Raw genomic sequence first — 20,941 nt, 5'->3', positions numbered from 1 at the left:
AGGAAAAGTAAAAATCGCAAGTCATCACACAGCGCTTCCGGTAAGGGAAGCCGCATGTGAATAAAAGAGAGATTAAGCGCTGAACATGACGGTCATAATGCGTAATTCGAATCCCAGATGATTTGTCCCTCCGGCTCCTCTATCCCCATTGTGTGAAAGCATCAGATGGCCTATTCTTACGCCACCAAGATATCTCATGCAGCCTGCCTGATGCCACCTCGCTCCTTGATGTATTTGGGTATCAAGAAAAGGTGAAGAGACAGCCAGAAACAAAAGACAACGCTATCTATCGTATGCCGGTGTATGGTCGAGTTCACAAGTCTGCTCTCTGTGCAGCGTGCTCGTGAATGCTGCCATCGTGAAATCGAATCTCGCAAAATGAGATATAAAAGCAAAAAGAATTATCGAAGCAAGTACAAAGCGGTCGAAAAGAAATAAGTTCCACAAGTCTCGGTCTTGCAGGTACCGTGCGGCGTCGTCATCAAAGTCCGAAGAGTAGAGACGAAGTCGCCTCGAGTGGAATATTTACCACCACGAGGATTGGCCGCCAGGTCCGCTTGGGTTTCCGTAGCTGCCGCCGCCGTATCCCTGTCCACCACCGCCGCCGCCGTAGCTGCCGCCACCACCACCACCGCCATAGGCAGCCTGGGGAGCAGCGTTGTAGCCACCACCGCCACCACCGTATGCAGCAGGTGCGCCGCCGGCAAAGCCGCCAGAGAATGGAACAGCGCTGCCGCCGAGCTTACGGAAATCGCGGTTGGCACCGCTTCCACGTCCACGGCCACCGGTACGGCCACCACGGGAGCTACCACCGAAGCCAGCACCCTCGCGAGCAATGTTCTCGAGGAAGGCGGGGACCTCCTGGTTGGCCTCCTTGAGGAGCTCGAGGAGATCACGGACGACACCGCGGTTACCACGGTTGAAGAAGGCGGTGGAGATACCGGTGTTACCAGCACGACCAGTACGACCGATACGGTGGACATAGTCGTCGATGTCGGTTGGGAGATCGTAGTTGACAACGTGGGTCACGTTAGGAATATCCAAGCCACCTAGAGATAAGAGTTTAGTAAATGAATTGTTCAAGATGTTTGAGAAGCTGAAATGGCGTTTCAACGCCTATCACAAGAACAATCCGTCATGGAGATTGTTACAAGAACAATCCGTGATAGAGACTATTACAAGAACAATCCGTCATGGAGATTGTTACAAGAACAATCCGTGATGGAGACTGTTCTTGTGATAGGCGTCGACAGAAGATTTCTAGGGAAAGGAATGAAAGGATAAATACTTACGAGCAGCAACGGCGGTAGCAACCAAGATTGGGCAGCGACCGTTACGGAACATCTCCAGGGCACGCTCACGCTCGCGCTGAGTGCGGTCACCGTGAATGGAGGTCGCAGGGAAGTTCTGGTTGATCAAGAAATCCGACAGCGAATCGGCCATGCGCTTCGTCTCGACGAAAATGAGGGTAAGACCAGCGCCGTGGGTGTGGAGAATATCCAAAAGAACCGAGCGCTTGTCCATATCCTCGACGTACTCGACCTTCTGGGTGATGTTCTCAGAGGTGGAACCAACACGTCCGACGGACAGGAAGACGTAATCCTTCAGGAAATCACGGGCGAGCATCTGGATGTCGCGCGGGAAGGTGGCGGAAAACATGAGCGTCTGGCGGCCCTGGACACCGGGCATATCCTCGCCCTCGACAATGCGGCGAATTTGGGGCTCGAAACCCATGTCCAACATGCGATCAGCCTCATCGAGGACGAGGTACTTGATGTTGCACAGGGAGATACGGCCACGTTCAATCAGATCGACGAGACGACCGGGGGTGGCAACGAGGAGATCGCAACCACGCTCGATCTGGCGAAGCTGGGAACCAATATCGGCACCACCGTAGACGACACATGGTCTAACCCACGATCTGTAGGCGAACTTGCGGGACTCCTCGTAAATCTGAGAAACCAGCTCACGGGTAGGAGCCAGGATCAGGGAGGTTGGGTAAGCCTTGCGTTGGCGTCCAAAGTTGCCACCCGCACCTGCTGGGGCTGGGGAGGGACCGTTGATGAAAGCCTGGGACAGAATTGGGAACAAGAAACCACCAGTCTTTCCGGAACCGGTTTGGGCACAAGCCATCAGATCGCGACCACCCATGACAATTGGGATGGAGTACTTCTGGACTGGGGTTGGGACCTTGTAGTGGGCGAGGTCGATGTTGCGGAGGAGATGGTCGTCCAAAGGAGGGTTGGTGAACTTGAGGACTGGCTCGGGGACGTCGTGTCCGGAAGCCTCAACTGGGATATCATCGTACTTCTCGAAGTTGATACCAGTCTGTTGCTTGGTTGGGTCGTCGGCGATACCGAAGAGCTCGCGCTCCACACGGGGGTTGGCTGGGCCAGAAATGTGCTTGCCATCCCTCCATTGTCCGTCACCACCTCCGCGGGCGGAGACAGCGCCGCCACCACCGCCGGCAGCAGGGTTTCCGTATGCATTGGGGTCGAATGAGCCACCACCGCCGGAGCGGGAGTCTTGCCATCTACCGCCACCACGTGCAGGAGGGGCTCCACCACGTGCGCCGGGGGCAAAGGCAGGGGCAGCAGCCCAGTCGCCGCCTGGGCGAGGTCCGTCAGCGGCAAAGCCGTTGGATCTAAGATAGTGTTAGATAAGATCAGTTGAAAGGTCTAGAATATTGTGAACTTACGGAGCTGGTTGAGCCCATGCACTGGCGCCCATTCCGCCACCGTTGGTAGCAGCAGCAGGAGCTGGGCCTGGCCCATCCACCTGGGGAATGCCAGCTGGGGGAGCACCGCCCATCTTTCCACGCATGTGGGGAGGGATGTAAGAGCGCTGCTCTCCCAGGGAGAGTCCGTTCATGTTGAGTTGGTCAGCCATATTGTGTGGTCTTGAGGTGATTGTAAGGTGAAGTTTCGTTGGTTCTGTAGATGCTGAGTCTGCGAACTGTTGCAGAGGTTGATTAATCGGCCTGTACTGGGTACTCTTTCAAGATCGCTGGGGAGATCTAATAAAGAGCGTCGAAAAGATCGAAGAAGAAATCTAAAGACGAAAAAAGAGAGTCGTTGCTGTACGAATCTATTTCTTCGAACGTAGAGAGGCCGTTGAAAAAAGGACAATAATTAATCTCGTCAAACTATATTCCTCGTGAAAGAAAGGCTTTCGTAAGGAATGAAGAAGGGTGATGAGAGAGAGGAGAGGAGATGATGTGGAGATATAAAGTGGTAAGAGGTAGGGTTTGTTTGATGGAGGAGGAGAGTTTGAAGATCGAAGGAGATCAGGAGAGAGAGAGAAGGCAGACGAGGTTCGGGAAGGCGAAGGCGGAATAAAAACATGGGTAGGGCAAAGGCAAAAGCCGAGAAAATTCGTGGGTAGCGTGGTTCCTTAGCGCCATTTTGAGTTGTTGATAGTGGTAATAGTGGTAAAGTTTGATCACCGCCACTTTTTTTGGGGGGCAGTGAGGCTAAGTACCTTTTTAGTGTGTGGTTGGTGTAAAAGGTACATAGAATAGGCAAGTTTTGGAGGAAGTTGTCTGGTATAGAAGTAGGCAGTTAGCAGTGCAGTGCAGCGCAGTATGTACCTCTACAGTACATTTAGAGTATGAAAGGTACATACAAGACAAGACATACAGTACATATTCAGAAACCTGCGTGTCTGAAACACTTTTTTTCTTTTTGCCACCCGGTGGGATATTGTAGTACTGTGTGATAGTTCTCTACAAAAATCAACAGGAGAGATCATTCCAACAATACTCTGAATGTCAAATCAATACGGTTATATAGTTCTAATATTAATAGACATAGACCCGTATATGAACACTCTTATTAACTCCTTTATGCCCCTTCTTTTTTGCCCCTTTCCCCACCTAATAACTTTCCAATAGAGTACTCCAACGCTCCCAACTATGGGGATATTCGCCCCCTGTAGTTGGAGTCTGGCAGCCTTGTTTGGCTGGGAGAGAAGTTAGTCACGTGCTCGGATGCCCCTTGAGGCGAACCATACATATGCATGTAGCACTGATGTACTTGACGCTTAACGCTCTCCAGACCACTTTCTTCTACCGCTTCTACCGCTTCTACCGCTACCACCGCTACCAACAAACTGTGCACAATATTTTCTGTACTATGTCCCGTACTTTATAAACGAGGTACATGCAGAAGAATACGCATATTGTGAGTGAGCCGTCTGTCTTTGGTTCCGAACTATTCGCCACGTTATGCCTTACGACCAAAGGAAATGCGTATCCTATAATCAGCCCTGGCACTGACAGGTTCACGTGACCAATATGCCTTTCCATGTGAGGCTGTTCATATGCACCCAGAACAGGACCATAACAGAACAATAACAGTGCCAGACCAGACAGACAAGACTGAACCACATCACACACAGTCAAGCAGTAGAACCACCACCACTCGAATCATAATACACCTTGCATTCAACCCCGAATGCTATGCTCTAGAACACCATAGAAACAAGACACGCTCTCTCAGGCACCCATCAGGCGCTCTTCACCACCGCATCATCATCATACTCCTCCTCCCTGATCCCATCCTTCGTGATAACCTTCACCAACATCCCCTTGAAGTCCACCGGCAATCTCCTCTTCAGCTCATCCGTGCACAGTCGTAGGATCTTCATTCCTTGCTCAAAGTCAATGTCGGGGTGGTGGTGCTTATCAAGGATGGAGAGGCAGTAGTATCTGTAGAGCGTATCCGTTAGCATCCATAAATATCCTATCAATTCTGCCATTAAGCTGGAGCCATAAACGTACTGTGCGTAGCCGTGGGCGGCATATGGTAATTGAGCCAACGATGCTAGGTAGTCCAGCCAGTACAAGCTCGGCTTCCCGGTGATGGGATCCACGCCTCCAAGCAGGAGGTTGACATTATACGGCTTCCTCGACCGTAAGCTGGATGCCAGTTGTCCGCGGACGAAGTTCGCAATGGCGGATGGCGAGAGGTCGATCTGGTTGCGCATCGAGTACAGCTGGGCGTTTGCTTGGATGTATTCCGCGAATTGGACTAGGTGATTGTTAGATATGCTAGTACTTTAAGAAGGCTTCGACGTACTGGTATCTCCTGCCTCGCCGGAAAAGGCCATCAATGTGTGCTGGTTGAGCGCGCGGGTCTTGTCGTCGGATGCCTTCAGGATGGTGGCGCCTCTCATGGCCGCTTTGGAGGCGGCGATGATGGTGAAGTCCTTTCCAGTGATACCAAGTAGAACCTCCCTGTGCACGCCATTAGAACCCGTAAAGCGAGGCCGCGATAGCCGTCTGAATAACAAGAAACTCACATCTTGGCGGCTGGGTTGTTGTTTGGTCGGAGAAGCTCAGGGTGTTAAGGTGATGTCAAATCACTGATGAAATGGCGATGGATATAGCTGAGGAGTCAAGCTTGCACGTCGTCGCTCGGGGTATCTTGGTGGACGTTAAAGCGGTGATTGATGGCTGATGATGAGGCTCCAGCGTCAGTCGTGAGCTCTCTCGATCACAGCGGATAGCTCCCTGGTGCTCTAGCGGATTAGCTTAACCTGACGCGTCGGATTCTGCCTGACTTGCCTGGCCTGCCGCCAAACTTTCCTTGACCGCCTTTCTGGCAAGAAACTCTTGGCGAAGAATTTATTTTGTACACTGGGTAACGAGAGAGTATGGGAACTTTTGAAATCGATCGACCGAGACTAGAAGAAGAAATCTCGACAACAACATTGCGGTACTTCTGGCGAATTACGAGGCGACTGTGATTATACACAAGAGATCTGGGATATATCCCAGACAAATCACGACATGTCTTCGTTTTTCACAGTCCCCGCGGCGCAGAAGAAGCGCAAGAGACCCTCGAGCTCAGAGGTCCCGAAGAAAAGAGTCGCAGGATCTGCTGCGAGGAAAGAGACTTCTGCCCCAAAACAGAGAAAACAGCAGCGAGATGAGTCGATATCGGGCAGCGACTCGGAAAGCGACGACGGGCCCAGAGGCAATGGCGTCGACTTAGATGAGGCGTCGAGCGACTCCGGTTCTGGAGGCGAGGAAGAGACAGCAGCCGAGAGGAGATTACGACTTGCAGAACGATACCTAGAGAACATCAGAGACGAGGTGGACGAAGTCGGCTTCGACGCAGAAGAGATTGACCGGGACCTGATCGCAGAGAGGTTACAGGAAGACGTCGCCGAGACCAAAGGCAGGATATACCGAAGCCTGGCGAAGCAATTATCATTCTCCGCCGCATCCCACACCCTCTTCCGCAGCAACACCGAGACCGTAACCTCGATAGCCACCTGCCATCCCTACGCCTACACGGTATCAAAAGACATCTCCCTCGTCAAGTGGAAGCTCCAAGACCTCCCCGCCAACCAATGGCTCCCTAAGGACGGCAAGAAGAAATCAAAGAAGCCCCCACCACCCCCCAAACGAAGGCCCGAGCGCATCGCAATCGCAAAGGGGAACAAGAACGAGGCCAAGAACAATGCCTACAAGGGCCACGTCGGCGCTATTCTCTGCGTCGCCGCATCCCAGGACGGAAAGTTCGTCGCCACAGGTGGTCGCGATAGGCGTATCGTGATTTGGGACGCTGCGACCCTCGAGCCCCTGCGCGTGTTTTCCCAGCACCGCGATTCCGTCACGGGACTCACGTTCCGCCGCGGCACGAACCAGCTGTACTCCGCTTCTAGCGACCGAACGATCAAGATCTGGTCTCTAGACGAGCTGGCCTACATCGAGACGTTGTTCGGTCACCAAGACGAGGTCGTTGATGTCGCCTCCCTAGCGCAAGAGCGGTGCATCAGCGTCGGTGCACGAGACCGCACAGCGAGGCTGTGGAAGGTAGTTGAAGAGACCCAACTCGTCTTCCGCGGTGGCGGTGGCGGAGACGGGAAGAGAGCTCGTGGTTCCTCTACGCCTAAGGCGATGGAGGGGAGCATGGACCGCGTCGCGATGATTGACGAGGAGATGTTCGTCACAGGCTCGGACAACGGGTCGATCTCGCTATGGGTCATCCACAAGAAGAAGCCCATCCACACCGTCTCCCTTGCCCACGGCTTCGACCCAGCGTTGGCGCTGGATGAGACGTCCGCGGAGGTTAACCCTGATCCGTCGAAGGCGCCGCAGCCGCAGCCGAGATGGATCACGGCGCTTGCGACGATTCCGTACTCGGATGTGATTTTGTCGGGGAGTTGGGATGGGCAGTTGAGGGCGTGGAAGGTTAGTGATGATAGGAAGAAGATTGAGGCTTTGGGAGTGGTAGGGACTGCGGGGTTGCCGCACGGGGCGGTTAAGACTCCTCTTGCTGCTATTAAGGAGGATGTTGCGATGGAGGATTCGTCTGCCGAGGCTGAAGCGGCGGAGGAAACTGCTGTTGCTATTTCACACCCGAAGAAGAACCCGGAGCCGGTGGTTAGCGGCGTTATCAATGATATCTCTGTCTTTGAGCGTGGGGATAGAGGGAAGGATGGGGCGTGCATCGTTGTGGCGATTGGGAAAGAGCACAGGATGGGGAGGTGGGCGAAGGTGGCTGGCAAAAATGGGGCTATGGTATTTGAGGTAGCTAGGGAATCCTAGACGTTGTAGGTGGTGGTGGTTGAACTTCCTCCCTGAGGTTGTGTTGTATATAGTTATGCATGCTTGGTGGGAGGGAGATGGATTGGCATAGCAAGCGAAATCGCGGCTCAGTTGAGCGCAGAATGGCATTATAATGTTTCAACCCACGGTTCTTATGAGATCTTGACTTTTGCCTACCCCGCCCTTGGAGTTTGAAAATACAATTGCTACGATATCTCCTTTGCTCTTGTAGGTCCCCGTCGCCAGCTATTTGATAAACCTCTAAATCAGCATTTAGATTAGCTCGATTTTTTATAGCAATAACCAAATTTTTCTCAAGGAGAGCAATATAAAATCTACAAAAAACGTCGGCCATGTTGGCATCTTAATATATGTCGTAGAAATACATCTCATAGATTTTAACGCTAATTACCAGCCCAATTTACAATTAATTACAGTTCTATAACCAGATCCATGGGACGACCCTCCCCCGGTCTACCTCACCATCCAACCCACACATCAACCTCTCCTCTTCTCCCAAATCTGCAAGTAACTCTCCCCCAGATACAACAGCTCCCTCTGCGTCTGCTCCACAAACAAATCCTGGATCTGCACCCAATCCTCCTTCCTCCTCAACTGCACCTTCCACGCCCTCCTCTCCGCCTCCCCCTCCACACTATCCTCCCTCCCCCTCACCGCCTCATGAACCACGTTCGCTACGAGATCATACCAGATCGGTTCACCAGGCGGCGCGTATTTCGGGTTCGGCTCTACGTACGGGCCCATATTCAAGTTCCTCGCATCGAACGTGACGATGGTGGGGTTGCGCTCGGAGACGAACTTGTTCTGGCTGAAGCGCTTGATGTGGAAAAGCAGGTACGGTGGGAGTGGGTGGAGAAGACGGTACCGCCTGCGGTGGTTGAGTTGCTCCTGCGCCTTCAGGCCATCGTATTTCGATAAAATGGATGTGAGGGGAACTTGTGGGATGATGTTGCGCTCCAGCTCATCCTGGAAGAGAGGTGCGGCGGGGAGATCCAGGGTAAGGAATAGGAAGCGGCTGACGTCAGCTTTTACCTCGGCGGCTTCTTCGAAGCGGAGGCGATCGCCGGCGTCTGCCTTTGCGGTGATGGCTTGGGACTCGATTTTCAGCTTGCCTTGGAATATTTGTTGGATGATGCTGCTTCCGGGTTTTGTTTTGGAGCCGCCGAGTGCGACGTGGAGGTTGTTGAGGAACCAGGATAGGAACTCGACGGGGTCTGCTTGCTGCGTGAGTGCGAATTTCTTATTCGACCTCAGTGACACTTCTTGCAGCAGTTCGTGGGGTGAGACGTGTGCCTTGAAGGCTCTCGGATTCCAGATTTTGCGCACCAGAATCGATAGCCGCTTCGCTAGCTCTGGCTTTGTGGAAAAGTCGTCAAGCATGAAGTAATTCCGTAGTGGTGGGACGTGAGATAGTGCTTGTATGACAACATTGAAGTAGTCATTGTCTTTGATGTTGTTCATGCCCACGAAGCCTGGTGTATACTGCTTTCCGCTGAGCGCCCAGGCTTCCTTCGGGGCGCGATCCAAAGCCATGACCTCCTGCTTTGTATATCTCGGATCTGAAACGAACTTGATATCGTCGAGGGATTTGTTCTTGACTTCGTAGCCTTCTGGGAGAACGTAAATCTTCTGCGTCTGCATGTTGATATACACATGATGATCGACGTCGAGGGCATGGAAGTACGCATGCGATTTAGGTCCGCGCCCTTGATAGTATCGCCCACAGACAAGACATGCATAAACGTTGATATTGGATAGCGTTACAGAGCAAAGTTTCTCGAAATCGAAGTCGAGGACGTGCCGGTCGATTGTGTCGAGGTATAGGTCGTCATACCCTTCGATTGGTGCTTCTTGCCGATAGACCGTCGTATCTACCTGCTCTTCGTCGGACTCGATGTCATTAAAGTCGCCTGGGGCGCCTTCTTCCTCAATGCGCTCACTCGTCTCGAGGCCCTCCTGTACCATCGTCCTTGACGGGAGGCCGCCATTCTGGAATCCCGGGTGACTGTCGCCCCGGTACTTCTTCGATACTGGAGAGTCTGTCCCAGCAATGTCCTCCAAGGAGTCTACCGCGTGTCGTTTTGCCATTGTTTGGTGAAGATATTCGTTGTGGCGCGTTGACCAGTTTCCGACGTTGCCTATTTAGAACAGCACTGAAGCTTTTGGGACCAAAAGGCTGAAGCCTCGCGGGCCACTTCAAAGTGGTGATTAGTCATCATTTTTATGGAGCATTTTCTGTGATTGGTCACCTTGATCACCAAGACCAAATGTGATAACATTTGACAGTGTTTATGGCAACTACATTATCGGAACTGTACACTAATAGAGGTGGAATCAAATCAGTAGACCACCATAGGCTGGATATCATATGGACAATGGAGATAGTCTGGTCTGTTTGGGATAAAGTATTCGTTCTATCTGAATAATCATTGTTCGCTACTGCGAGAAAACAAATACAATTGGTATCTCACCTCTGTGCTACACCTGTGTGATTCGTATGAGGTCGGAGTTTCCTATTATATTTATTTAATTCCTCATATTTACTATACCAAGCTACACCAGTAACCCATCTCTGAGTATGGCTTGCTAGTCACTATACCAAGTGACTGGTTATATATACATTAAAGTCTCTGCTCCTTGTTGCTCTACGCCAGTAACCCAGTACCAATTATGGCTTGCCAGTCACTGTTGCCATGTCATCTGTTATTGATCTTCTGAAATCCGCTTTGCTTAACCTTTTCCCCCTTCCCACTCTCTGACCTTCACCCTCTTCTACTATCCTCCACCTTCCACCCTTCGATCTCTAATCTTCCGGCTCTCATCATCTAACTATTGATCTTACTCTCCTCAACCCTCTTCTTCTTCTTTCTTTTACTCTCTACACTTCTACCTCTATCTTTGTATACACTAAAAAGTCATTTGCGAACCAAGAGATTTTTGTCCCGACCCGTCCGCCGAAAGGCCTGACAATATATTTTATTGATCTATCCAAACTCAACATCAGATTCCAATCTTACCTCGAACTCTCGCTCTCCGATCTCTACTTTCTATCTGTCGCCATCCACCCTTCGATCTTTACTCTCCACAATCCTTCTCTACCCCTCACCACTCTCCATCCATCAATCTATCTCCGCCATTCTATCTTCGACGGAAGAGAAAATAAAAAGGGAAGAATGGGGGGGTGGGAAGAGAGGAAGAAGGAAAGACAAGTAGCTGTGGCATGCTAAGAGGCTTGAGGTTTGAGGTTTAGGTTTAGGACTGAAGTTTGGGGTTGAAGTTCGAGGCCAAGCGGTTGAAATTCGAAGGCGGAAGTATAGGAAGGTCGAAGATAGAAGGTCTCTTCACCGCACTGCGAGACCTCTTCCAATCTGCGCCTACCATTCATCCGTTCTCTCTTCGCGACCAAGACCATTATGTAGGAAGTTTTCCGCTTGTTACGAGGTCACCACCACTCTCCTTCACTCTCTCTTATTCTTTCATTTCCGCCCCATCTACGATACAAAGTCAAGCAATTCAAACCAACCAAAATCAACCCCCGCCAAAGGAATTTTTGCTCCGCCTCGTTCACTTCAAAACGTGCAAATTTGCTCTTAAAACTTTCCTGTTCTATTATCCACTCATCTTCGTTTATCCTTCTCATCCTTTCGGCTCATCCGCGCTACCTCTTCCACGCCGTCAAGTCAACCATGAGGTTCTTTGATTCATGAGATCACATGGCGTCGACCACAGAAAACTCCGACCTCCAAACTCCAATCTTCAGACTCTAAGCTTCAAAATCCGAATTTGAAGCTCCAAACTTCGAGCTCCAGGCTTCCGCTACCCACCTTCATTCTTTCCTCTTTTCCTTCTGCCTACGCTATCAAGCCAACTACTCGTTTTTACTGTCGTCATCCATCTTTTCTCTCTTCATCTCCGTCTCACCCGCGCCAACAAGTCAACCAAGATAATCAGACGATTCAACTCTCCCTTCTACAGAACTACAACTCGATCCGTGGATAAATCAAAACTCGAATCTTTTAATCAAGTAAGTTGTCCCATTCTTCGTTACTACGGAATTACAAATTTACTATTCTAGGCCCACTTAAAGATTTCAAAGTTCAATCCCAAGATTCATCACTTTCGAGCTTATCTTGCTTGATCTCTCACCTTCCCCTTCGACCTACACCTTTCGCCTCCACCGTCCACACTCATATTCTATCCCAACCTTCTCCCGCATCACCCACCTGCATCTTCGGCCTCCATCTTCCACTAGACCTCCCACTTTCGAGTTGATATTCACATCCACCTTCGCCGTCGACCACCTTCAATCTCCCTTCCACTTCCGCCTTCGCCCTCTATCTTCAACCTTCGACGTTTTCAACCTTTATCTTTATCTCCATCTTCGACCTCCATGTTCTCCATGTTCTCCAAGCTGCAAACTCCGACCCCCAAACGCCAAGCTTCAGACTCCAAGCTTCAAACTCCAACCTTCAGACTCAAAGCTTCGAACTCTGAATTTCAAGCTCCAAACTTCGAACTCCGAGCTTCAAACTACAAGCCTCAAACCCCAAGCGTGAAACTCTACCAGCTTTTGACCCCCGCTTCCAACCTTCAACCTTCCGCCTTTACTCCTCAGACTCCGATCTTCTACGCTTACTCGTACCACCCTGGACACCCACGTCTTCGATCTCTACCAGCTTTAACCTTCCATGTTTGCCATGAGCTTTCGTCATTCTGTCTCGTTTTAGTTCGAATTATCTCGAATCCAACGCAAGTTCTCAACCTCCCGTATTTACGCCTCAATTCTAACCTCATCCGTAGGCTCTTGACTTAAAAAACAATACCACAATTCTAGGCTTCAACGCTGCCATCATTTCAAGTCTACAGAGCAGCTCGTCTTCACTGGCACTTGTCTTCACCGGCACTTGTCTTCACCGGCATTTGTCTTTACTGGTACTTGCGTTCACTGGCACTTGCGTCCACATCCAGTCTTTCCTGCCAAAAAGTGCTACAATCCATCACTCTTCAGCCTCATATTACCTCCTCTTCTTTTCTTTTTAGTTGCTACCGAAAATGGCGACTGAATCCAATTCCTCTGAAGCGAAACAACCGCGCAGAAGTCGCAAAGCCTATCGGAAACGGCTACTCTGCAGGGACGATGTGCTGTCAATGCCCGAAAGAGCGGGAGAAGAACCAATGAACCCACCAGACTACAGCACGAGCTTTACCAAAGATTCAACTTGTCATCTGACATGGGGAGTATTGAACTTTGGGCCTACCTTTGCAATCTCCAAACCAAGGCGCTATCAAGGCTTGAAGGCTAGAAAGGAGACTGCAAGGCTGAAGCGAGAAGCAAAATCCAACCCAGCGCTGGTGGAGAAACCTGCGTATCCTCTTTTGTCAAATCTTCCAATGGAGCTCCGAGAAATTGTCTATGGCCATCTCCTTATCAGCAACGCACCCATTATTCTCCATCCCGACTGGTGCGAGGTACAAAGAAATGCGGGACTTGACCTGGGAATTCTGCGAGTCTGCAAAAAGATAAATGAAGAGGCCACCAACTTCCTGTATCAGCGCAACACTTTCCATGCACTTGTGCGAGACAACAGCGCCATCTCGAGATTCGACCAATGCCTATACCCATCATACGTCTACCTGTTCCGAAATGTGGTGATCGAGCACACCAAGGAGACTTCGAGTTTGGCGTGGATGCAAGACACTGCCAACTCCATTCGGACTCTGATTGCAAGCGACGTGGCGTTGGACTCTATCACCCTTGCTTTTGCGCCAAGGGCTCCGTCAAAAGACCCAGCGGCGTCAGATACTGAAGATCCGATGACGTTTGCCAATTTCTTTACAGAGGGGTCACGAGTAATCAGACTGTTGGCGCAACTTCGGTGCAGAGTGATCAACATCGTTGTGAAGTTAGAAGGGATGACCAGAGTTGTTGTTTCTCTGGACGTCAGACACCTAGATCGCGATTACTCTAAGAGCCCATTTGCCAATGATCCAGCAGCCAGGGCAGGAAGGCTTATGAGAACCGAGAAAGCGAAGATGGCCCTTAGTGGCCTGAAACTGGCAGTGGACAAGATTGCAAGCAACTGGGAAGAGGCAGTAGAGCTTGGTGTCTGTCGCGTCATGGAAGAAGGAGAAGACCTCAGCGATGAAGCCGCTCTAAAGAGGGTCTAATGGGGGTATTCTACATTTAAATCTCGGGGGAGACTAATCAATTCGTTGGTTTTCAATTCTTTGGAGATGGAGATGGGTATCTCTTAGATATTAGATTTTAATTTTATAATTTCTCCCCCTAACCGAGCTATCTAAAAGTCTAACGTAGGAACAGTGCGTATAGTTCCGAAGATGCTGTGAATGTCCACTAGATAATATCATTGTTATGCGTTCATTTGAGTGCTCTGCGCACATGTCCTTTACTACAAGCTTGGTTGTTATATCGTTCGAGGTTGGTGTTTAGAACCCATTTATTAATGGAGGGGGACTCTAGTCTGCAACTTTAACGTTAAGATCCCTTCTTTCTCTTCGGAAGGACAACGCTGAGAAGTCTTTTTTTCATTTAAAGAATCCCTACTCTAGAACTTAGACACCAGGAGCCCTTTCTTTCCTTTATAAGGGAGCGGTGCCTCGAAACCATTTCTTTTTGAACGGGAACTGTAGTCTAGAACCTGAAGGTGGGGGCGTCTCTTTCTCATTGACAGGACAGTGACTACAAGTCGTTTTTTAGTTACTAGAAACTATGTTCTAGAAGTCAAATATGAAGAGCCCTTCCCTTCTCTCAAGAGAATAGTGCCCTGAAATTATTTCTTCGTTAACGAGATCTGTAGTCTTGAATTATAATATGAGCAGCCTTTCTTTCTTTTGAGAGACGAGTGCCTAGGATTTATTTCTTTAGTAAAGACAATTCTACTTCAGAGCTCGGGCATGAGTGATATTTCTTTCCCTTAGAAACGATAGAGCGAATACGCCGCTTTTTAATCAACAGAATCTCTAGCCTAGAACTTAGACATAAGTAGTGGTTTGACAAATATCTCATACTTATAGTAACTATTATTAAAACAAATCTATTAAATTGTTGTATAAAAAGGTAGCGTTTATAGCAAAATTGTAATTAAAATAGACACACCTAATTACTACAGACGAAAGTCGTGTCAACAGAATAGCATTTAAATATAAGAAGTGTTAGACCGGTATTGCGAGAACTGGCAACCCACTCACTATGCATATACAGTTATAACATCACAATATCGTAGGAAACATGAGACTAAAGCGAAGGACCACCGCTATCAAGATTTGCTTTGGTATTATTATAAGAATGTCTAACCTATGCGAATTACTGGAAGTTTGTTTTTAGGATATACGGCTTCCTCTCCTCCAAATCCAAAATCATTTGCCCGAACAGGCCATTAACCCAGGAGAACCTACATGGCAGTAATTAGCATTATCAATGGTGAGATAAAAGTCAGGCTTACCATTGTCTCGTCCATTTAGAGGAGTCGAATGAGTTGATTCCCTCGTGCATGAGCCCTAACCCATCTGTGGTGGACAGCAATTCGCGCAAGGCCTCCTTTATTTCGGCGTCATCATCTGAAGTTAGAATGCGTATAATACTCGCCATGGGCCACCCAAACCCAGGCCCAACATGTGGACCGCCAATGCTGTTGAATACGGGACCCTTCATGAAGTACGGATTCGCCGTGCTGAGTATAACCTTGCGTGTATTTTGATACACCTTATTCTTCCTGTCAACGTAACCAATGAATGGCGCAGATAATAGACTGGGAACATTTGAGTCATCCATGATATTCCGGGAGCCATATCCGTCGACCTCAAAGGCGTAGATGCGGCCATGCACGGGATCATTAACAATTCCATGTTTGTCGATGGACTCGCGGAGAGAAACGGCCATCTGAGCCATGCGATTGCCAAGAGATTTGTGGCCTGGAAGGGCACCCATAATTTCGGCGGTGGAGGCGAGATATGAAGCAAACATCATATTGGACGGAATCAGGAACTGATAAATGGTAGCATCATCCGATGGCCTGAAACCAGAACGAATCAACCCAGTGTTCGGAGCACTAGGATTTCCAAGTCCGTCATTGGCAAACGTTTCGGTAGCCCTGTTGGTCTGTCGTGTAAACGTATATGGACTTGTGTTGACACTACCATTCTGGTTATATGTTGGCTCCATCATAGTCGTCGCAACATCTAGAACGGCATTGATGGCATCGACCCACTTGTATTTCTTGAAGAAATTGATATCCTTCGTAGCTTTGTAGTAGTTTGACGAGACCTCAAGGAATGCAGCAAGAGAATCGAGCTCGTATTTGCATTCGAATACCGTTTGATTGGTATAAGTTGGGAAAACCCTGTCGTCCGTTGAAGCACCATTTTCTGCTGGTGGGATACCAGACTCGACGGGAGGCTGGAACGAGTTGCAGTATGGCGAAGTTAGAAGATACCGGGCTTGCAGATTGATAACTCCTCGGTAGAGAGAAGCTATCGAGTTACTAGATGTTGCTGGTTTTAACAGTGGCAGGTAGGATTGCATCTGGTTTGCAGAGTCGCGCAGCCACATTGCATTTCTAACATTCGTTAATAAGACTCCAGTTCAATTCGGCAGCCACATCAGCTTACATATCTCCAGTAATGACAAAGGTTAGTTCCTCGTCACTCCCCTCCGCAGTGCCGTGCCATTTGATTGCCGTATCGAGAGTATTAGGGAAGGCATTTTGAAATAGCTGGAAGAGATCAGGGTCACGCATGGTCTTGTTCATACGATCAATCGTGTCCTCAACATCTTGAGACCCGAAAGTCCGGCACGACAGAGCTGGTCGCTGGGACGAGAGGTTATACTTCCCCGCCGAATAAGGAGCATGATACTCTTTGGCGTAATCTAAATAATCCGGGCATGAGTCGGATATCGAGGCCGTAGCCGTAGCCACCATGAAGCCCGCGACCGCAAGCTTGTTCCACATTATTGCTGCGAATTTGAAATAGATAATTCTGTTGTGTGCACCACGACAACTACGGCCTTATTGAGAGACAGGGTTATATAACACCACCTGCCTGGATGGGCTCCATCTGCACGAGGTCTCTCTCGCTAACAGCAGCTTTGTCCCACGGCATATCTCAGAGCGGGGATATACAACGTCACATTTCTTTAGCTTTCCAACCCCGCAAGTTCAAGGTTTCAAGCTGGCAGAGTGATCGTCAAAGAGAGACAGGGCTCTCGGTGCTCGGCGGCCCCAACCTCCAGTCCAGTCTATAATCAATCTTATTGGCCAACCCCGCCAAGGTACATCAAGCAATGCCCCTATGGATAAAAATTACGGGTATAATTCCGCATCCGTTGCCTCTTTCAACGGTGCGGGGAAACAGATTAAAGCTGTTGCGCTTGTTATGCTTGTTACGCCTCATTTGGCGTGTACAGGATTCATCGGAATCTCGGTGTTTTGTCTGCAAATCCTTACCTTTTGAAGATGAGTGACGCCGAAGTACAACTGCAGCTTACTGTTAGTATGTTGTAGTATGTATGCTGCTCTATACAGTACTCTACTTTGCTTTGTAGCAACAGAATGTAGTGAGCACTGCTGACATTCGGCTTACTGCCCTGTCCTTGTAATGGCGTACTGTGGGAGGCATTATTTCGGACTTACTCGTTCCCCTGCCTTTTAACTCCTTAGAAATGTCAATTTACGAGATGATCATCTTGATCATCGGCTCCTCCGTCGGCTCTTCGCCTAATTCGCGACGATGAGGATGAAGGATCGCGGCCCCCGTACCTTGGCGCTCCGGTCAATTCAAGACAACATGGGGAAGCTCAACAGTGATCCTCGCACGTGGACGAGATGCGGAGGGGGCCATGCTTCCAACGTACAGCATGTCCACGGCCAGTACGTGTATAAGTAAAGTAGCTCTTGCCCCAATTTAATGTTACGCAATAGAGAGGGGTTGTTAAAATAAAGTCTCGATCGTCAAGGACCAAATTGATTGACGGCTATCACCATGCTCATCTCAACACTTCGTTTGGTTTCCGGCCTGTCGCTCGCCACAGTCGCATTAGCAGCGCCGCAAAGATGCGTACCAAAGCAAGAGCACAGTGCAGCCCGTGCCGCGGCTGTGAAGGAGGCCTTCGAGTTTGCATGGGAAGGTTATTATAAGTATGCGTTCCCGCATGACGAACTCCGCCCAGTTACAAATGGGTTTACGAACTCAAGGTACATTGTCTCCCCTAAATCCTACTCTACATAGTTCGGTTTTAACAATTTCTTAGAAATGGCTGGGGAGCAAGCGCAGCCGATGCCCTCAGTACGGCGTTGGTTATGGAGATCCCAGAAATTGTGAATCAAATTGTGGATTATATCCCAACTGTGGATTTCACTAAAACGGATGACCAAGTCAGCTTGTTTGAAACGACAGTAAATAGCCTTCGCAGATTCATGAATTAGGACGCGCTAACTGATTAGATTCGATATCTCGGGGGCATGATATCTGGATATGACCTCTTGAAAGGACCTTTGGCGGGTCTGGTCCCTGATGTAAGTAGAGCAGCTGACCGACACCAAGCTACATACCCACATGACCAAACGCCAACTGACTTTTAACAGAACAAAAATATCGAATCTCTCCTTGCCCAGTCAAAGAATCTGGCAGATCAGATGAAGTTTGCATTTGATACGCCGTCTGGGGTGCCTGCAAATAACCTCAATCTCGCGGCCCAGACAACCGATGGGGGCGATACCAACGGCATCGCTACCATCGGCACCCTGGTTCTAGAATGGACTCGATTGTCCGATCTGACTGGCGACGACGAATATGCCAAGCTTAGTCAGAAGGGAGAATCGCACCTCCTAGCCCCGAAGCCAGAGAAGAATGTTCCATTTCCCGGCCTTGTCGGAACGAACGTCAACCTTACCACCGGCGAATTCGTAGATGCCCGTGGAGGCTGGGGCGGTGGCGATGACTCTTTCTACGAGTACCTAATTAAGATGTATATTTATGATCCGTCCCGATTCGAGACGTACAAAGACCGGTAAGATGACAGGTTCCTCTTATGCTTGTCTTTATCTAATAAGTGTAGCTGGATCCTTGCTGCCGATTCCACTATCAAGCACCTTACATCCCACCCGGAACCCAGACCAGAACTTACGTTCGTTGCCAACTACGACGGGACCACCTTACAGCAAAATTCAGGTCATCTAACCTGCTTTGATGGTGGCAACTTCCTTCTTGGCGGGTCTGTCTTAAAGAGAAAGGATTACATTGATTTCGGTCTATCTCTTGTCGACGGCTGCCGCGCTACCTACACTGCTACCAAAACCCAGATTGGCCCAGAGGGATTCTCCTGGGATGCCAGCAAAGTCCCAACTAATCAGATTGATTTCTTCAAAAAGAATGGCTTTTATATCACCTCCCCGGACTACGTCTTGCGCCCTGAGGTAATTGAAAGCTATTACTACGCATACCGGATGACTGGGGACCAAAAGTACCAAGAATGGGCATGGGATGCTTTCGTGGCGATTAATGCGACCACCCGAGTTGGCAGCGGCTTCAGCTCTATCTCCGATGTCAATGCTGAGGGTGGAGGCCAGAAGACGGACTTCCAGGAGAGTTTCCTGTTTGCAGAGGTCTTAAAATACGCCTACCTGATTCATGCTGAGGTTTGTTACACCATTCTCCATGGATTCATATACAACTCCCCATTACAGCCACATTAACGATCGCACCCTGCTGTCATTTGGCATATAACTCTCTTGTGCGTAAACGCTAATATAGACTATAGGATAACGTTTGGCAAGTGGATGGCAAGGGAAAGAACGCATTTGTTTTTAACACTGAAGCGCATCCTTTCCAGATCTACAAAGGCGCAAGTAAATAAGGTTCGACACTGGGCAGCCTACTTATGGTTCGAAGGAACGGTGCATAAATACAATATGTATGCTTCGGAATGCCTTGCTTTCGTTTTCATAACATAGCGTATGTTAGCTGCCAAATACTTAGAGCTATAATTAAACCCTTTCCTGTCTAATCTGTGATATTTCTCGTCGCTGTGATTTAATCCTAGGAAGCGTGCGCCAGAACTGCCTTAATTGCTGATGGTTCTCATATTTATTATGTGTTGGGCGCTGGGTCGAAACCAATATAGGCTTAGTCTAACGCCACCAAGACCCATAAATGTACGATAGTGACACACACCACTGGAGTGCGATGCTTGTCTGTGGAACTTAAATCATTTCAAGATTCTTGTGAATAAAACCAAGGTGCTGCCTACCGTCACATGACGAGCCTGTTGATCGCTGACAATAGCGCCCTCTACTCTACAACCCCGCCTTCACAATATATAGTGCCAGCATCCAGCATCCAGCGATCAAGATAGAAGACTCTAAGATCTTTTCCTCTCTTTCCATCACTCCCAAAAGCTTCACTACTCCCAACAGTACTTAAAATGGCGACCGAGGCGGTAGAATCCCTCTCCTCATCCCTCTCAACCACCACCATCTCTCCCGGCCGCCGGCCTTACACAGGGTCCTGCCACTGCGGCCGTACCAAATATATCACATATCTCACCCTCCCACCGCCCATCATCTCCGCCAACCCACCATCACCCTCCTCAACCATCCGCATCCGGAAATGCAACTGCTCGACCTGCCAAAAAATGTCGTACTTTCACGTCCGCCTGATGGATGAGCCGAACGACTTTCTGCTTTTGAGCCCGCTGAACCCTACAGATGGGGGCTTGAGCGATTATACGTGCTTTAAGGGGGCTATCCACTGGTACTTCTGCAGCAAGTGTGGGGTTAGATGCTTTGCTTTCGCCGGCGAGGGAGTGGTCCGTGAGGTTGAGGTTGAGGGCAAGGTGCAGGAGGTGTGGACGGCGGATCCAGAGAAATGGGGGAAGGGCAAGGTTGCGTACTTGAGTGTTAATGCCGCGACTTTGGATAATAACCAGGAGGGGCTAGATCTTACTGAGTGGACTGAGAAGGGATGGATTTCTTATATAGATTGGAAAAACAACGCTGATGAGGCGCGTATGGGAAAACCGCACGAGGGTGGGATGTATTAGGCTCTATTGTGTGCTACATGAATAGACTCTGAATTAAGCTGTTTCTTAAAGTCCTTCTTTGGGCTTTTGGGCAGAATAGTATAAGATATTCGCCAAACCACCACTTATAGCTGAGTTCCGGACCAGGGCCCCTATCAATCATAGTTGCTATAGACACCATCTTTATACACGGTGCTTAACGTCATCATTTTAATAATAGTTGCTATAAATACTATTATTGTGCACAGCGATTTAACGCCTCCATTCTAACTATAGTTGCCGTGAATACTGTCATTATACATAGTGATTAAACACCATTATTTTAA

At 49.3% G+C, this 20,941-nt stretch overlaps 8 protein-coding genes across 8 annotated transcripts; 4 read left to right on the top strand and 4 right to left on the bottom strand.

Moving 5' to 3' along the window:
• Positions 1 to 620: 620 nt before the first annotated feature.
• On the bottom strand, positions 621 to 3,320 carry DED1 (DEAD-box ATP-dependent RNA helicase). The gene is made up of 2 exons (XM_059463511.1): positions 2,699 to 3,320; positions 621 to 2,644 (listed from the first exon to the last, which is right to left on the bottom strand). The coding sequence occupies exons 1-2, from the start codon at positions 2,887 to 2,889 to the stop codon at positions 1,261 to 1,263; spliced, it is 1,575 nt and encodes a 524-aa protein (XP_059319843.1). The 5' UTR covers positions 2,890 to 3,320; the 3' UTR covers positions 621 to 1,260.
• Positions 3,321 to 3,780: 460 nt separating this feature from the next.
• PRE1 (22.6 kDa proteasome subunit) lies at positions 3,781 to 5,590 on the bottom strand. The gene is made up of 4 exons (XM_059463510.1): positions 5,567 to 5,590; positions 5,302 to 5,520; positions 5,079 to 5,236; positions 3,781 to 5,030 (listed from the first exon to the last, which is right to left on the bottom strand). Coding segments are annotated over exons 2-4 (684 nt in total). The 5' UTR covers positions 5,304 to 5,520; positions 5,567 to 5,590; the 3' UTR covers positions 3,781 to 4,506.
• A 90-nt stretch (positions 5,591 to 5,680) lies between these two features.
• RRP9 (pre-rRNA processing protein) lies at positions 5,681 to 7,700 on the top strand. Its single transcript, XM_018272670.2, has one exon. It carries the CDS (start codon positions 5,792 to 5,794, stop codon positions 7,556 to 7,558), a length of 1,767 nt encoding a protein of 588 aa, XP_018132052.1. The 5' UTR covers positions 5,681 to 5,791; the 3' UTR covers positions 7,559 to 7,700.
• Positions 7,701 to 7,931: 231 nt separating this feature from the next.
• Positions 7,932 to 9,724, bottom strand: VE01_03171 (uncharacterized protein). The gene has a single exon (XM_018272669.2). It carries the CDS (start codon positions 9,665 to 9,667, stop codon positions 8,057 to 8,059), a length of 1,611 nt encoding a protein of 536 aa, XP_018132024.1. The 5' UTR covers positions 9,668 to 9,724; the 3' UTR covers positions 7,932 to 8,056.
• A 2,907-nt stretch (positions 9,725 to 12,631) lies between these two features.
• On the top strand, positions 12,632 to 13,752 carry VE01_03170 (uncharacterized protein; the record flags this gene model as incomplete). Its single annotated transcript, XM_018272668.2, has 1 exon — positions 12,632 to 13,752. The coding sequence occupies one exon, from the start codon at positions 12,632 to 12,634 to the stop codon at positions 13,745 to 13,747; it is 1,116 nt and encodes a 371-aa protein (XP_018132051.1). The 3' UTR covers positions 13,748 to 13,752.
• A 1,113-nt stretch (positions 13,753 to 14,865) lies between these two features.
• On the bottom strand, positions 14,866 to 16,806 carry VE01_03169 (uncharacterized protein). Its single transcript, XM_018272667.2, has 3 exons — positions 16,208 to 16,806; positions 15,043 to 16,155; positions 14,866 to 14,991 (listed from the first exon to the last, which is right to left on the bottom strand). Exons 1-3 carry the CDS (start codon positions 16,546 to 16,548, stop codon positions 14,904 to 14,906), a joined length of 1,542 nt encoding a protein of 513 aa, XP_018132139.1. The 5' UTR covers positions 16,549 to 16,806; the 3' UTR covers positions 14,866 to 14,903.
• Positions 16,807 to 17,236: 430 nt separating this feature from the next.
• MNS1B (maturation of Asn-linked oligosaccharides protein) lies at positions 17,237 to 19,597 on the top strand. Its single transcript, XM_018272666.2, has 6 exons — positions 17,237 to 17,790; positions 17,847 to 17,991; positions 18,040 to 18,111; positions 18,181 to 18,605; positions 18,654 to 19,233; positions 19,356 to 19,597. The coding sequence occupies exons 1-6, from the start codon at positions 17,579 to 17,581 to the stop codon at positions 19,449 to 19,451; spliced, it is 1,530 nt and encodes a 509-aa protein (XP_018132093.1). The 5' UTR covers positions 17,237 to 17,578; the 3' UTR covers positions 19,452 to 19,597.
• A 188-nt stretch (positions 19,598 to 19,785) lies between these two features.
• VE01_03167 (uncharacterized protein) lies at positions 19,786 to 20,865 on the top strand. Its single transcript, XM_018272665.2, has one exon. It carries the CDS (start codon positions 20,019 to 20,021, stop codon positions 20,634 to 20,636), a length of 618 nt encoding a protein of 205 aa, XP_018132094.1. The 5' UTR covers positions 19,786 to 20,018; the 3' UTR covers positions 20,637 to 20,865.
• The last annotated feature ends 76 nt before the right edge of the window (positions 20,866 to 20,941 follow it).

This window comes from Pseudogymnoascus verrucosus (genome assembly GCF_001662655.1).
Source record: "Pseudogymnoascus verrucosus strain UAMH 10579 unplaced genomic scaffold scaffold_12, whole genome shotgun sequence".
In the NCBI taxonomy this organism is placed as follows: domain Eukaryota; kingdom Fungi; phylum Ascomycota; class Leotiomycetes; order Thelebolales; family Thelebolaceae; genus Pseudogymnoascus; species Pseudogymnoascus verrucosus.
The sequence above is the reverse complement of the archived record's forward strand: the minus strand, read 5'-3'. Positions and strand labels throughout refer to the sequence as shown.

Bases quoted from the DNA above. Each gene is read 5' to 3' on its own strand.
- RRP9 (XM_018272670.2), top strand. From the start codon at position 5,792: ATGTCTTCGTTTTTCACAGTCCCCGCGGCGCAGAAGAAGCGCAAGAGA.
- VE01_03169 (XM_018272667.2), bottom strand. From the start codon at position 16,548: ATGTGGAACAAGCTTGCGGTCGCGGGCTTCATGGTGGCTACGGCTACG. The intron at 16,156-16,207 runs GTAAGCTGATGT...AACGAATGTTAG, and splicing joins TTTGTCATTACTGGAGATAT to AAATGCAATGTGGCTGCGCG. The intron at 14,992-15,042 runs GTAAGCCTGACT...ACTGCCATGTAG, and splicing joins TCTAAATGGACGAGACAATG to GTTCTCCTGGGTTAATGGCC.
- VE01_03171 (XM_018272669.2), bottom strand. From the start codon at position 9,667: ATGGCAAAACGACACGCGGTAGACTCCTTGGAGGACATTGCTGGGACA.
- DED1 (XM_059463511.1), bottom strand. From the start codon at position 2,889: ATGGCTGACCAACTCAACATGAACGGACTCTCCCTGGGAGAGCAGCGC. The intron at 2,645-2,698 runs GTAAGTTCACAA...ACACTATCTTAG, and splicing joins GCATGGGCTCAACCAGCTCC to ATCCAACGGCTTTGCCGCTG.
- MNS1B (XM_018272666.2), top strand. From the start codon at position 17,579: ATGCTCATCTCAACACTTCGTTTGGTTTCCGGCCTGTCGCTCGCCACA. The intron at 17,791-17,846 runs GTACATTGTCTC...ACAATTTCTTAG, and splicing joins AATGGGTTTACGAACTCAAG to AAATGGCTGGGGAGCAAGCG. The intron at 19,234-19,355 runs GTTTGTTACACC...TATAGACTATAG, and splicing joins CCTACCTGATTCATGCTGAG to GATAACGTTTGGCAAGTGGA.
- VE01_03167 (XM_018272665.2), top strand. From the start codon at position 20,019: ATGGCGACCGAGGCGGTAGAATCCCTCTCCTCATCCCTCTCAACCACC.
- PRE1 (XM_059463510.1), bottom strand. The intron at 5,031-5,078 runs GTACGTCGAAGC...ACAATCACCTAG, and splicing joins CGGCGAGGCAGGAGATACCA to TCCAATTCGCGGAATACATC.